General features: G+C 47.6%; 5 protein-coding genes across 5 annotated transcripts; all 5 read left to right on the forward strand.

Moving 5' to 3' along the window:
* The first annotated feature begins 74 nt into the window (after positions 1-74).
* Positions 75-1,853, forward strand: BO88DRAFT_403808 (uncharacterized protein). Its single transcript, XM_025706452.1, has 5 exons — positions 75-374; positions 444-511; positions 579-958; positions 1,009-1,073; positions 1,126-1,853. The coding sequence occupies exons 1-5, from the start codon at positions 179-181 to the stop codon at positions 1,512-1,514; spliced, it is 1,098 nt and encodes a 365-aa protein (XP_025563962.1). The 5' UTR covers positions 75-178; the 3' UTR covers positions 1,515-1,853.
* A 1,628-nt stretch (positions 1,854-3,481) lies between these two features.
* Positions 3,482-5,865, forward strand: BO88DRAFT_337808 (TPR domain protein; the record flags this gene model as incomplete). The annotated part of the gene is made up of 3 exons (XM_025702956.1): positions 3,482-4,146; positions 4,202-4,900; positions 4,953-5,865. The coding sequence occupies 3 exons, from the start codon at positions 3,482-3,484 to the stop codon at positions 5,863-5,865; spliced, it is 2,277 nt and encodes a 758-aa protein (XP_025563963.1).
* A 1,112-nt stretch (positions 5,866-6,977) lies between these two features.
* On the forward strand, positions 6,978-7,789 carry BO88DRAFT_452437 (uncharacterized protein; the record flags this gene model as incomplete). Its single annotated transcript, XM_025710693.1, has 2 exons — positions 6,978-7,279; positions 7,348-7,789. 2 exons carry the CDS (start codon positions 6,978-6,980, stop codon positions 7,787-7,789), a joined length of 744 nt encoding a protein of 247 aa, XP_025563964.1.
* Positions 7,790-8,234: 445 nt separating this feature from the next.
* On the forward strand, positions 8,235-9,235 carry BO88DRAFT_486970 (MARVEL domain-containing protein). Its single transcript, XM_025712508.1, has 4 exons — positions 8,235-8,450; positions 8,507-8,619; positions 8,679-8,804; positions 8,855-9,235. The coding sequence occupies exons 1-4, from the start codon at positions 8,301-8,303 to the stop codon at positions 8,988-8,990; spliced, it is 525 nt and encodes a 174-aa protein (XP_025563965.1). The 5' UTR covers positions 8,235-8,300; the 3' UTR covers positions 8,991-9,235.
* Positions 9,236-11,568: 2,333 nt separating this feature from the next.
* Positions 11,569-11,869, forward strand: BO88DRAFT_452439 (uncharacterized protein; the record flags this gene model as incomplete). The annotated part of the gene is made up of 2 exons (XM_025710694.1): positions 11,569-11,683; positions 11,739-11,869. 2 exons carry the CDS (start codon positions 11,569-11,571, stop codon positions 11,867-11,869), a joined length of 246 nt encoding a protein of 81 aa, XP_025563966.1.
* Positions 11,870-12,253: the final 384 nt, after the last annotated feature.

Below are 12,253 nucleotides of genomic sequence, written 5' to 3' on the forward strand. Positions count from 1 at the left end.
GGCGACGACAGCCCTTTCGTAATATTATTCATTAAATCGGATCCTTCTTGCACAGAACCACAAAAGACCACAAATCCCCCTCTTCCCCCCTCCCTGAAATGGGAAACTTATATGGGAACGCCTGACCCGCCTGGTCGCTGCTCCCTGCATCGCTGACTCGTATCGCCGGCCGTGCAGGATGACTTACGAAGAGAATCGGTACTGGAAGAATGTCCTGACCATCGTACCCATCATTGGTGCTGCCCTGGCCACCGTTTCGTATGTCCTGCGCCTGTATTCGCGGCGCTTCACCACCGCCGGTCTGAAAGTGGAGGACTGGTTGATGGGCGTGGGCTTGATTCTCTCCTACTGCGCAACCGCCTTTGTTGTGGACAGTGAGTTGCTCGTCTTTTCCATACATAGCTGGCCGACCGAATGAATACTGATTTTTGCTGCGCATATAGCTGCATTCAATGGCGTGGGCTTACCAGTTAGCTCTCTGCCGGCCGACGAACGGCTACGTATTCAATTTGTATGTTCTCAAGGGCGACACTTGGTTTGCGATGGCACTCACTAACCTATGTACGAAACTGATACAGGGTTCGTGGATGATTCAGAAGTTCTGGGCGCCGTCGGCTGCGTTTGTGAAGATATCGATCGTCGTGTTCCTGAAGCGTCTACTAGGAACGGTGCGCGCCTATGCAATTATCTCGAACGTCCTAATGGGCTTTATTGCCTGTTGGGCCCTCTCGGCCCTGCTTGTCAATATCTTTCAGTGTACTCCAGTTCAGTACTACTACGACAAAGATCTCAACGGACATTGCATGAGCGGTCAGCGAGCCTTCTTCCAGGCGATGGGAGCGATTTCTTTGGTTGAGGATGTCATTGTCCTGTGTCTACCCACACCTATTGTTTGGGGGCTACAGATCACCTTTCGTCAGAAAATTGCTGTGACGCTCGTGTTCTCCCTGGGTGGACTGTAGGTTATCCTGTGGAGTGCATACGCTTCTGGTGCTAACAACTGAGCAGGGTCTGTATATTCAGTCTGATGCGTCTGATTGAGTTCCGCAATTTCGTCACCACCGACCTGGCTTGTGAGTTACATCTTTGTGAGCACTATCGGCGTGCTCGACTAATTGATTACAGCCTCGAGTGCCAAAGAATCCGTCTGGACTTGTCTCGAACTCGACGTAGCTATCATTTGTGGCTGTCTGCCTCTCATGAAACCGCTGATTCAAGGCTTCCTCGGCAAAGTGCGAAGCGGAGTCTCCAAAGCCCGTTCCCACCCTTCATCCGGCACGAAGCTATACTTTCCCAACGGCACCACCCATAACAACGATGGATTTCGCCAGATCAACGATCCGTTGAGCTCCATGGCCTCCAAGAACGCTCATATCGCGGCCGATGAGAGTCGAAGAAGTTCAGACGTTGAGCTGCAGGGCATCGCGGTAACCACCCGCATTGACCAGGATATCGACCGCCCGCGTACCGGAAACTCGACAGATGTCTCCGCCGACCACGTATGGCCACGGTGAAAGGTACTGCCAGGGTGATAGTCGGTACTGTGCCTACAACAGTGTAGCAGCCCCCTGAATATGGAGGGCTCCCGGACGCGGCTGGACGAAGGGATCAGCCTGCACCACGACCCCTGCATCCTGCACTTATTAGAGACGAGGGATCTCGCATGCGTTGTCCATGCAGAGTCCGGGAGCATGGTGCTCAAGGATTTGGCTCCGGCCAGACATTCTCCGCGGTAATAATGGAGATGAAGGGGCCTACTGCTCATCTGCGACGCATCTGAAAGAGATGCAATAAGCAACGCCATCGGCATAAACATCTACGAAGTCTGACGAAATAGATATAGATCGATAGAGTAAACCTAATTTATATAATACTTCACCGTATCGCACTGAAGCAGTTGTCACTATGATCACAGCAATAGTAAAGTGAAACTTTGTCATATATTCTGTGTGTGTCTGGTATGTAAAGCCAGAGTGGATCCCGAAAATTGCATCGTCCCACGGGGATGAAAACGAGACTCCCCTAATCCCTGGATATGTTCGCATCGGCACCGGCTGATCCGCGCGAAACCCTAGAATCAGCACCCTGCATGTCCGCAATCCCCAAAATCCGGAGTCCTCGAAACGGGAATAAATATTTGCCGGAATTACGCTTATGAGGCCTATATATCCAAAACAATCATTAATCGGGAGGATTTCCCGAGCGGGGAGACTTACTCTACATTTTAATAAAGGCAATTTCAGCCCGAAGTGCTAACTCCAAACTAATCTACTCATCATATGTGGCTAGGCCACCACAACATAACATTGTGAACAGGACTCGAATAGTCCATGACATACTATATTGATAAACAATTATAACCTATAAAGTAGTATATTCTATGGCTTGAGGGATCCACAGCACTGCACATCATATCATATCAGATAAGCAGATCCGCCGTTTTTCAACACCCAGTCCGGGAATGATCACTGCTACTGACTATCTTAGCTCGCCGACAAATTTAAGGGACAACGGTTGTCCAAAAGAATTAGTCTGGCTTAAAAGTATTGGTGAATGGAGATTAGAATGGGGAGAGTGACCCAGACCCGACGATCCTAATTCACTGATAATTGTGGCACACGGAAGATGCGGTGAGATTAGCGTGGGATCGGCAGGAGGTTATCCGTTTCCATCACTTACAATGTAGAATTGATGGAGATTAGATTGTTGATGCATGAGTCAGTTTCACTTTCTGATGTGCCTGTCTGATTGATACTGCAGCTCAGGTTCTGTTGGGGTGGAGTTTGGTGTTGAATGCGACGGTGTAGCAGGGGTATGATCAGTGTACTGTACTGTCATATTCCGCTGTTGGCTGTTCAATCTTAGGACACTTTCTGGAGGTTTCTTCGACCCAAGCAGGTGAGTAGAGGGGAGAAAAGGACTGGTACAAGATGAGAGGTGGCTACAGCCATATTCTTTGGCTATCATAATCGTTCGAATAGGTGCGAAGTCACTTCGCTGATAGCACGTTTAGGCCTGCATGCATAATGGATCTAGCCGCTATTTCAGTGTTACTTTATATTTCACGAAGTCGCATACTTCCATCATAGCTAATGCATGTGATGCCATTCACACATCCTAACAACCAGTGATGGGATACATGAATATAGTGAAGGCTGGTTTAGTGACTAATTGTGTGTTCAGTGAGGTTTCAATCTGTTACTGTCAGCAATCTCGCGTTCTTATTGCATAGTAGAAAAGTGATTCATCTGGTGAAGCATGAAAGCACGGCAAGTTCCGGCTGCACTTATTCGTTTGTATTCACCACTCGTTTGCTTTCACTGACCTCCCGACTTTCTTCTCACCTCTACTAAGGGAAACTTCCCCTCTTCTCCTCTCATTTTTATCCTCGTTCTCATTCCAGCCCTCGTCCACTGAGAAATTCAGCCATCGCATAACAAGTCACACCGACCTCATACCTTGACCTAATCCGACTGACAAGATGGAAACCCATGACACCTCACGCGTGCCTAAATACATGGAATACCTGGAGGAACAGAAGCGAATTCTGAAGGATGCCCAATCTCGCAAGGGCCAGCCAGTCAAACTGACAAAGTCCCGCGAGGAGATAATAAACCGGTTTATTCATCGCTACTTGGCGGAGACTACCACACCCGTGGACAAGAATGCTATACGCACGTCATTTGTCCCTCCTGCATACCCACCCTCCATTGTGGCTTTGGGAGATCTGAAGAAGATTCTCATCAAGGATCTTACCATCGAGACTCATCATCGTGGCTCTTACATCATCTTGAGAGCAGTGACTCCTGCGTTTAGGAAGACAGGAATCGTGACCGTGGTGGAAGATGAAGACGGCGACGTTCTTGCATTGCAGCTGTATAACCAGGATAGGGATCTCGTAACTGATGGGCGGCTCGTTGATGGGACTATCGTGCTTATAAAAGAGCCTTATCTGAAAGTCATGGGCGATGGGGACTGTGGGCTGCGGGTCGACCATCTTTCTGATATCAAATTCATCCTGGAGGATGATTCTAAGGTGCCCACAATCTGGAGAGACGAGACAGAAGATAATAGTTCTGCCAGCTCTTGGAAAGCAATGGGAAATGACTTCTACAACGATAACAATTTTCAACTTGCTATAAACTGGTACCTGTTAACCTGACCTTCACAATACCTATAAGAAACGCTAACCAATATGCAGTTATTCCAAGGCTCTAAGTCGTTCCACTACTGCCAAGGTAGGACTTACTATAAGGCTTAACCGTGCTCAGGCGTTCCTCAAAACCCATCAGTTCGACGCGGCCCTGCGTGATGTCGAGCACATCCTATCCAAGGATAAATCTGCTGAGAAAGCGCTTTTCCGTAAAGCCCAAGCCCTTTACTATCTCCAGAGATTTCGGGAGTGCTGTGATATCTACGTAGACCTTTGCAAGGCCTATCCAAACAACGCCACCGCTAAATCCGAGTTTTCTCGCGCCGCAGCACGACTCGCGGAGCAGCAGACTGGCAAGTATCGATTCAAGGAAATGCAGGAAAAGGGAACGAAACTCAGACCACCACATTTGGATCATGCAACATATGTTGGCCCTGTTGAGGTGAGGCCCTCGACCTATGGACGTGGTTTATTTACAACGAAGGTGGTCCGTGCCGGTGATCTACTTCTTTGTGAAAAAGCCTTTGCGTATGCTTTCCATGAAGAAGGTGATATGACCAATGTTTCGATATTGGTTTACGCCGATACAGACAGTATGAAAGTAGGTACCCAAGCCGAACTGAATAGTCTCATCGTACGAAAGCTGCACAACAACCCATCGTTTATTCCGACATTTAATGATCTGTACCATGGTTCATATACTTCTGCGGATGTCTCTGAGGTGGATGGGTTACCCGTCGTTGATACGTAAGTATTAGTACTTATGCGCAAAAGACATGAGATTTACTGACATTTCCAGTTATCTGGCTGAGCGAGTAATGTCACTCAATGGCTTCGGCTGCCCGGTCTCCTCCCGTACAGCACACATATGCAGGACCAATGCAGACAATGGGGACCTTGATACAGATAATGAACGATTTGATTCCAGTGGAATCTGGCGTCTTGCATCTTACGTAAATCACTGCTGTTATCCGAACACATACCGTGCATTCATAGGAGATATGATGGTACTTCGCGCTACACAGGATCTTCCCGCAGACACAGAGCTCAAATTCTGCTATCGAACACCCGTTGATGACGGTACAGCAGAAAATGTATATCAGAAATATTGGGGATTCCACTGTGACTGCGCAATCTGTCATGATGTGCGCGAAACAGGGGAAGCTGGTTTGGCGAAGCGACGAGAACTCATGGCTGCTTCGGACTCATCCATGAATTACATAGCTAACGCCTACAAGTCCTCGTTCAGTCTTCAAGAGCAGACTGCTGCAATCACCATGACAGAAGCCGCAATTGCTATGATTGAGCAAACGTATCGGCGATCACCTTTGGAAGTGCCTCGTCTTGGGATCTGTAAAACAGGGCTATTTTTAGCAGAGGTGCACGCCACCCATGGCCGTTGGCGGAAAGCTATTGGATATGCTATCAGAACGCTGGAATCACTCGGCTACGTGATCGAAGGCTGGCAAATTCCGTATAAAACAGGTAGGCAGTTGCGTGTCACGCGATGGGGACTGGCAATGGACGTGCTTGTTCGGTGCTGGATGATCCTTTGCTGCACTTATGGCGAGGTGGCACCTGAGCTTGCTGACCACGCTGAATACTACGCTAGAACGACGTACAAAATATGCATTGGTGAGGATGAGACATTTGGGGATACCTATAATCGGTACTGCGGCCGAGTCGATGGAATGGTCGTGCACAGTAGTTGAGTCCACAAGATTTGTGCTCCTGTTACAGTTGGTATTTTCCGGGTCTTTTTCTCCATATCGCTTTCCTACAATTGCTTTTGCCATCGCGTTAGTCTATCTATCAAACTGAACATGATCTCCATAATATTGAAATCATATAATTGATGACCCACTGTACAGATGTAACTTCGGCTAGAACTGACATTAGTGTACTACATAAACATATCGATAAGCCGTAGAAACTTTCGGGATCGAGCCAGGGTGCCTCTTCGTCGCACACTCGACTCTACACTTTTTTCATTACTAAACAGGCAATTCATCAAGAAGTCTACATCAGTCAACGCCAAGCTTCATCGAAGCCTGACATGTAAACAGAAAATGGACCAAGGACGGAGAGGATAATAGAGAAACCAGGCGACTCTCTTGGATGCTACTATGCACGAAGGGGCAATTTGGCCTCTTCACGTAACTGGTTTGTGGCATGGAGATCAATATACATCAATGAACACATAACAGAACGAGTGACACTTAAGTTCTTGGAATTTAAAACTGTATTGATATATATGCACTCCACTAATTCCATCCATTCGGTTATCCCGAAAATGGCTCGCAGCTGAGACACTACTGCCTCAGGCATCACTCACTGGCTTTGGGCCGTGGCCATAGAAATATATGGAATTTTGAATCCCATCTCCCTAAAGCATAATTTAGGACCCCCCGTCCCCCCCAATGAGATCAGTAATCACCGAGAAATCCTACAGGTTAATGCTTACGCTTAACGACATCCAGTAATATCGTTGGGTAAACCCGGGGATCGGCGATCCGGGTGTACTTCTCCGCATGAGCGCTGAAACATACCCTGTCAGATCGTACAGGGATCAGAACCTCGCTACTAATTGCGCTACACAAGATGATTCATTACCAAAACATATGACATGAGCTAGGTAATGGGCTTTTCCGTGGGCCGAGGAGCTCACAAGGCTGACACAAGGACACGCAGACCGTGCTTTGTCCTCTGTCATCCATCATTCATCATTCAGGGAACACACCCCCACGAACCAATTCAACTGAATCGTTCCTGATTTAATCTTTCAAACTCCCTTATAAATTCAGGGCTCTGAGGAAAAGGAACTATGGCTCTTTCTGCAGGGAACGCCAACCTTTCTCTGACGGAGCAATTGAGTGTGCCACCTAAAGCATCACTGCAAATACTCGGAACACACAATGTCAATAAAGACAACAATATTATTGATTTTGATATCTGGGTTCACTGTCCAAATGCAATCGGTATAAGATCGGCCAAGTTCCTGACAGAAAATGATGTCGAATCTCGCTGTTGGAGCTATTCCGATGACCGCGATAACGGCGACCCCAAAGATATATTGGGCGGATGGCTTGATGACTGGTTAGACCATGATGATGCAGACGATCGAAGGTTAGTTCTTTTGGATGACCCAGTCCATTTGCCTCGTCTTATACTGACAAAGTCATGTCGGTTCTCAGATGGAGTCTTCACAAATCAGGTCATTTTCTAAATGGGGATTGCACTGCTCTCGGAACTCATATCGAGCGCCTGGCACAGAAGACCGCCTATGGCGGTACTGTCGAGGTGTCGTTCCATACCCCCTCAATACAATTGGACGCAGGATATAATTCCTCAGCCGAGATGGGACACATTGCACAAATCTTTCTAGAATGGGCCTTTGAGTGCCCCTTCACCCCAACCGACCAGGCATGGAGCGACCTAGTCAAGAACGCGATGGTAGACCATAAGAAGGGCTGGATCGAGCCACATGCACCACGGGCTTCGCACGGAATGTCTCCTTTTCGGAGAGCAATGAGAGCCAACGGTACTACCCGTGTTGTATCGCGAGAGCAGAATGCGAACGGGGTAACGTACTCAGTAAGGCAGTTCTCTTCCTGGGGTGGTGACAGTTCCGCGTAAGGAGGCGGATGCTTGCATTACTAGTGTCAAAAGTCACATCGATCTGCTCTGGCTTTGCTTAGTTGGACCTGCTGCTATTTGAATTCTTTCGGGATCTTATACTGTGGCCTTCGGTTCGTCAATGTTGATAGATTGACTTACTTGTTGTGAAGTTCCACTGTCGAGGGCATCTATGTCCCGATGAGTCTCTTCTGCCAAGGAGGTTGTACCATAGAAAATGTTGTGGGGTGAGCTACACAAGTTCATGATCACCCAACCAGTGCGGGAGATGTCAATTTGCTCATATGTATCTCGTAACTACGCACTTCCAATAGGGTTTGCGGGTTGTTGTATCCATGGTTGAGGTCGGGTCCCCACGACCGATGAGATCATAGACTCTGGCGGATAGTATATACGGGCCGGGATGAATAGCGGACATGAAGCCAATCCTACCTTCATATGCGCATTTTACGACTCATCAACCTTCACATCTTCTCTGTCGTATGCCGCCTCTTATATTGAGTCACCCATCATGCATGATTACCTTGGCCATCCTCTGGGGCTAGTGGGTTGGTTTGCCCGGACGATCCAAGCCATCAGCTCGATCATCGTCCTGGGAATTACAGCCTGGGCTGTGAGTGAGGACAACAAGACTCTCAGTGTTATTTTCTCACTTGTCATTGTAAGTGGTCTGTTGAGGTACTTTTTTTTTAAGGTCTTATTCTCACCTTGGTACAGGCTACAACGAGTCTAGTCGTCATAGCTGTAGCTGTAGGCATCAGCTGCTTAGCACGTCGGGCCAAGTGGCACATTATCCCACTACTTGTCACCGATGCAATCATATCCTACCTGTAAGTAGTATTCTGATACTAGAGCTAGGCCAGTTGAGGGTCAATGCTGATCACTATAGGTGGCTCACCTCGTTCATCCTGCTCGCTCTGAACTTCAACCGCAGGACCTGTCGCGTGAACCGCTGGATTGGAGAAGTATCTTGCTCCCGAAGCTATACTGCCGAGGCATTTAGTTTCATTGCATTGTAAGTGACTCGAAAACGTCCGCTGAATTCTCATTGCTGACTCGTGACAGTTTTACTACTCTCATGGGCCTATTCTTGGAGACCGCCTACATTTACTGGGCGAAGCCTGATAGTGTGCCACGAACAGAAAAGCGGCTACATCAAGAACGCCTTTCTGAAAACCTCAATGCGGCTGGCCTGACATAAGGGCTGTTTTACAAGTGCCTATCGGCGAAGTCTCGTGCAGCGGCTGCCCCACACCACTTCCTCATGATATTTATTACTACTATATTTACGTCCTCGAACCATTATTGACATATTGAATGTTTGCTAGGGACTGGACTTTATGGTCCGGTCAATTCGCTCTCCCTGATATGTTGTCAGCCTCCTCGGCTGTTTTGCCACGCTCTCTTCCCATTGCACATTGTTTGTAACTTCACATTCGCTATGAGAAGATATCATCTATTTGATCGGAAACAAACCCAGTTCACTGCAAAGTAGACACATACCCAGGTACTCTTAAATACACACACTTTCCACTATGTAGTCCTTGTAATCCTTTAGAAGTCGTCCATCCACTTGGTTATCCATCCTCACGGCCAATGGCGCTATACTACTTGGTTGAGCGCCTCCTTCGTTGATGAGTCTCTACCTCGAGATCATTAGTATACTTCAGAACCTAGATCACTCGGACGGGTAAAGGAATCCTCACCAGAGATCGAAGCGACAGTATCCTTGAGCCGCATCAATGCTCAGATCACAATATGTGCAACAGTCTTTACAGCCTTCCCATGTGCAGCAGTATTCACCCACCACGCTACAAGAATCATCTCGCTGTTCTAGTGGAATACTCGCTGCTGCGACATAGCCAGCGACGGTAGAGATTGCGATAAAGAGTGATAATTTCATATTGAAAGCCGTTTAGATTGAGCGGCTCAAGACAAGAATCGAGTATACCAGCGAGATGTTCTCGAGAAGTACTTCATAAATTTCAGAATGGTTGGAGATTCGATCCTGATACATCATTGCTCCTCTTTATACCTTTTGATGTTCGTCCAGTGAGCCAAAACCAACAAAAGCAAAGTTGTTCAGCGGTGTGATCAACGTACATCTGACCCAAACCCGAGGGACGGTGATCCGTGCATTACTCTCCAGCCTAATAGGGAATAGTCTTTTTAGTGATCGGCAATGAGCTGAAAGTGACTTGTTCTTACTCACGAGTAGGAAGTAGGGATGTACAGACCAATGCATTGCATATCCTCAGCCGCATAAGAGACCGAGCTAGTCCGGATGGAGACGTAGATCCCAAAAGGTACCACAGCGAACACTGTTATTCTCCAATCAACACATCATGTTTATGGCAGTTCAGATCCCGAATCTCTGTTCAATTCCGAGCCATCCGGTCCACGCCTGACCCAGCCATGATCATTGACTTTTCTAATAACAGGGAATCCTCCTGGCTAATACGTACCAGTCAATCCATTAAAACCAATCAGCAAATGAGTGAGGCTGGACATGGCATCGGGATTGGGCACTCAAGATTTGGCCTCATTGTTGGATAGGACAGACCTGCATAGATCATGGTTAGTCAGAATGCAGATCTCTTCTGGTTGCCCTCACACATCATCCATGTTTACTCCCATTATCCGATGGGCCACTGTCAGAGGGCCTATAGACAGAGCATTCTGTGATGAAATATCCCAAACTAGAATACATTGATACATCCTGCATATCACGCAATTCTTCATCCGATGTCCCCTCTCCGATCTTATGAGTTTCTCCGCTCCCGTCGAACCCAAACAAGTGCTTCCCCATGCCCCACTCCATTGCTTATTCTAAGTTGCTGCACGCTCTACGCAGCACTGAACCACTGCGTGGGGTATGCGCACCACGCTATTAGCGGTACCCTTTGTACAAAACAACCTCTATTGTCTCATTTATGGTGTCTGGTAACGGACATCCCCGAAACTCCTGTAACCCTTCAAATGTACCCTTCAGGTTTACCGATAAACATTATTAGCATCGGCCACGAACACCGTGTTGGATCAAAGGTAGGACTTAGGTCTGAGCGGGGGTGATTACTAGTTACAGTAATGGCTCGTCGTCCTGCAGTTAGCCAATGTGGACTCCATGCAATCCTTGGTCACACTACCCTAGAGGTGTAGGTCAAGCAGAATTAGTATCTCCTACTCCGTTATCGCAAACTATGCGATCAGCATAACCCACCATAACAAACCTAACAAATTCAACTACGTATGGATGGGACACGGATAACCAATAGATATCTTGATAACTCAAGAAGATTCTTCTTCCAATTAACAGTCAAATATACATGATTTTCAAGCAAACAGCCATAATGAGCAAGGCCTTGCTGGAAGTCCGCCAGCCATCCGTACGAAAATAACCACGATACAGGCCGGGCTATCATTGAACTAAGCAACAAGCAACGCAAGGGCAGATCCTATGAGATCTTACACTAAGCCACTTCAACCCCGCACGCTTAACCTGTTATCGCAATCGACCCTTCATGGGATGATTGGCTATCCTCAACGATACCCGAGGACGGATCGTCCAGTGCATACCTTGCTCTCCGGGCATCACACACATCCCAGTCAAGAAGCAAACATGTCCATCATCAATGCGAGCGTGGACAGCCCTACTAATTTCAAGCACACATAAGGAACCCCAATGACCCCCATCAATCCTTCTCCTTCATCGAGACTACGGTAATCTACTCACCCATATCTGCCTACTATTCCTATATTGATCTATATCCATCCCCAAGATGAAGTTCGTCAGTCTTTTCGCATTCACCACTGCCATTGGAATGGTGACTGCGGCTCGCGTTCCGATAGGTGACCGCCAATTTCTCGCTAGATTATATGTTCCTCCTCAAGGTGGTAGGTGATTTCCTCTTTCTCACCACCAAGATCGTCTCAGCTAACTGGAGTGTAGAGGGCGAGGACTGCCGAGTGCACACTGGCGAGTACTGTTGCACATGGGAGGGTTGTCGATCATGCTGCTGGTGGGAGAAATGTGATCTGAGCATCGATGCTGCGCAGGGCAAGTGCGTGCCGAACTGGTGAGATATTAGTCGAACTGTAAGTTCTCCATATTGAATCAATATTACTTCTGTCAAGGCTTCGGGCCACGGTCGCTGATGTGTTGGATAGGTGACTATTCGAAATGATAGGGGTGGTGTCTCTTGTCAGCTATCAGGGTTGGTGGGTTTGGGTTGTGGTGGCGCTCATCTTTGACTCGATTTGCTGCCATGTATGCAATGATATCTGACTCCACACCGCCATTATGAATATCATAGTTAAAAGCTTTTATCAAAATTCTCTTCTCGATAACTTGCGCTGGAGACGTCTATGATTTTTTTAGGTACGTCCTACATTATGTAGGACCGGGCGTAAGTCTGGTCGGGCTTTAACTGAGGCAATTGTGCCGTACATGCTGTGCAAACACTA

The sequence above is a fragment of the Aspergillus vadensis genome (assembly GCF_003184925.1).
Source record: "Aspergillus vadensis CBS 113365 unplaced genomic scaffold BO88scaffold_8, whole genome shotgun sequence".
Taxonomy (NCBI): domain Eukaryota; kingdom Fungi; phylum Ascomycota; class Eurotiomycetes; order Eurotiales; family Aspergillaceae; genus Aspergillus; species Aspergillus vadensis.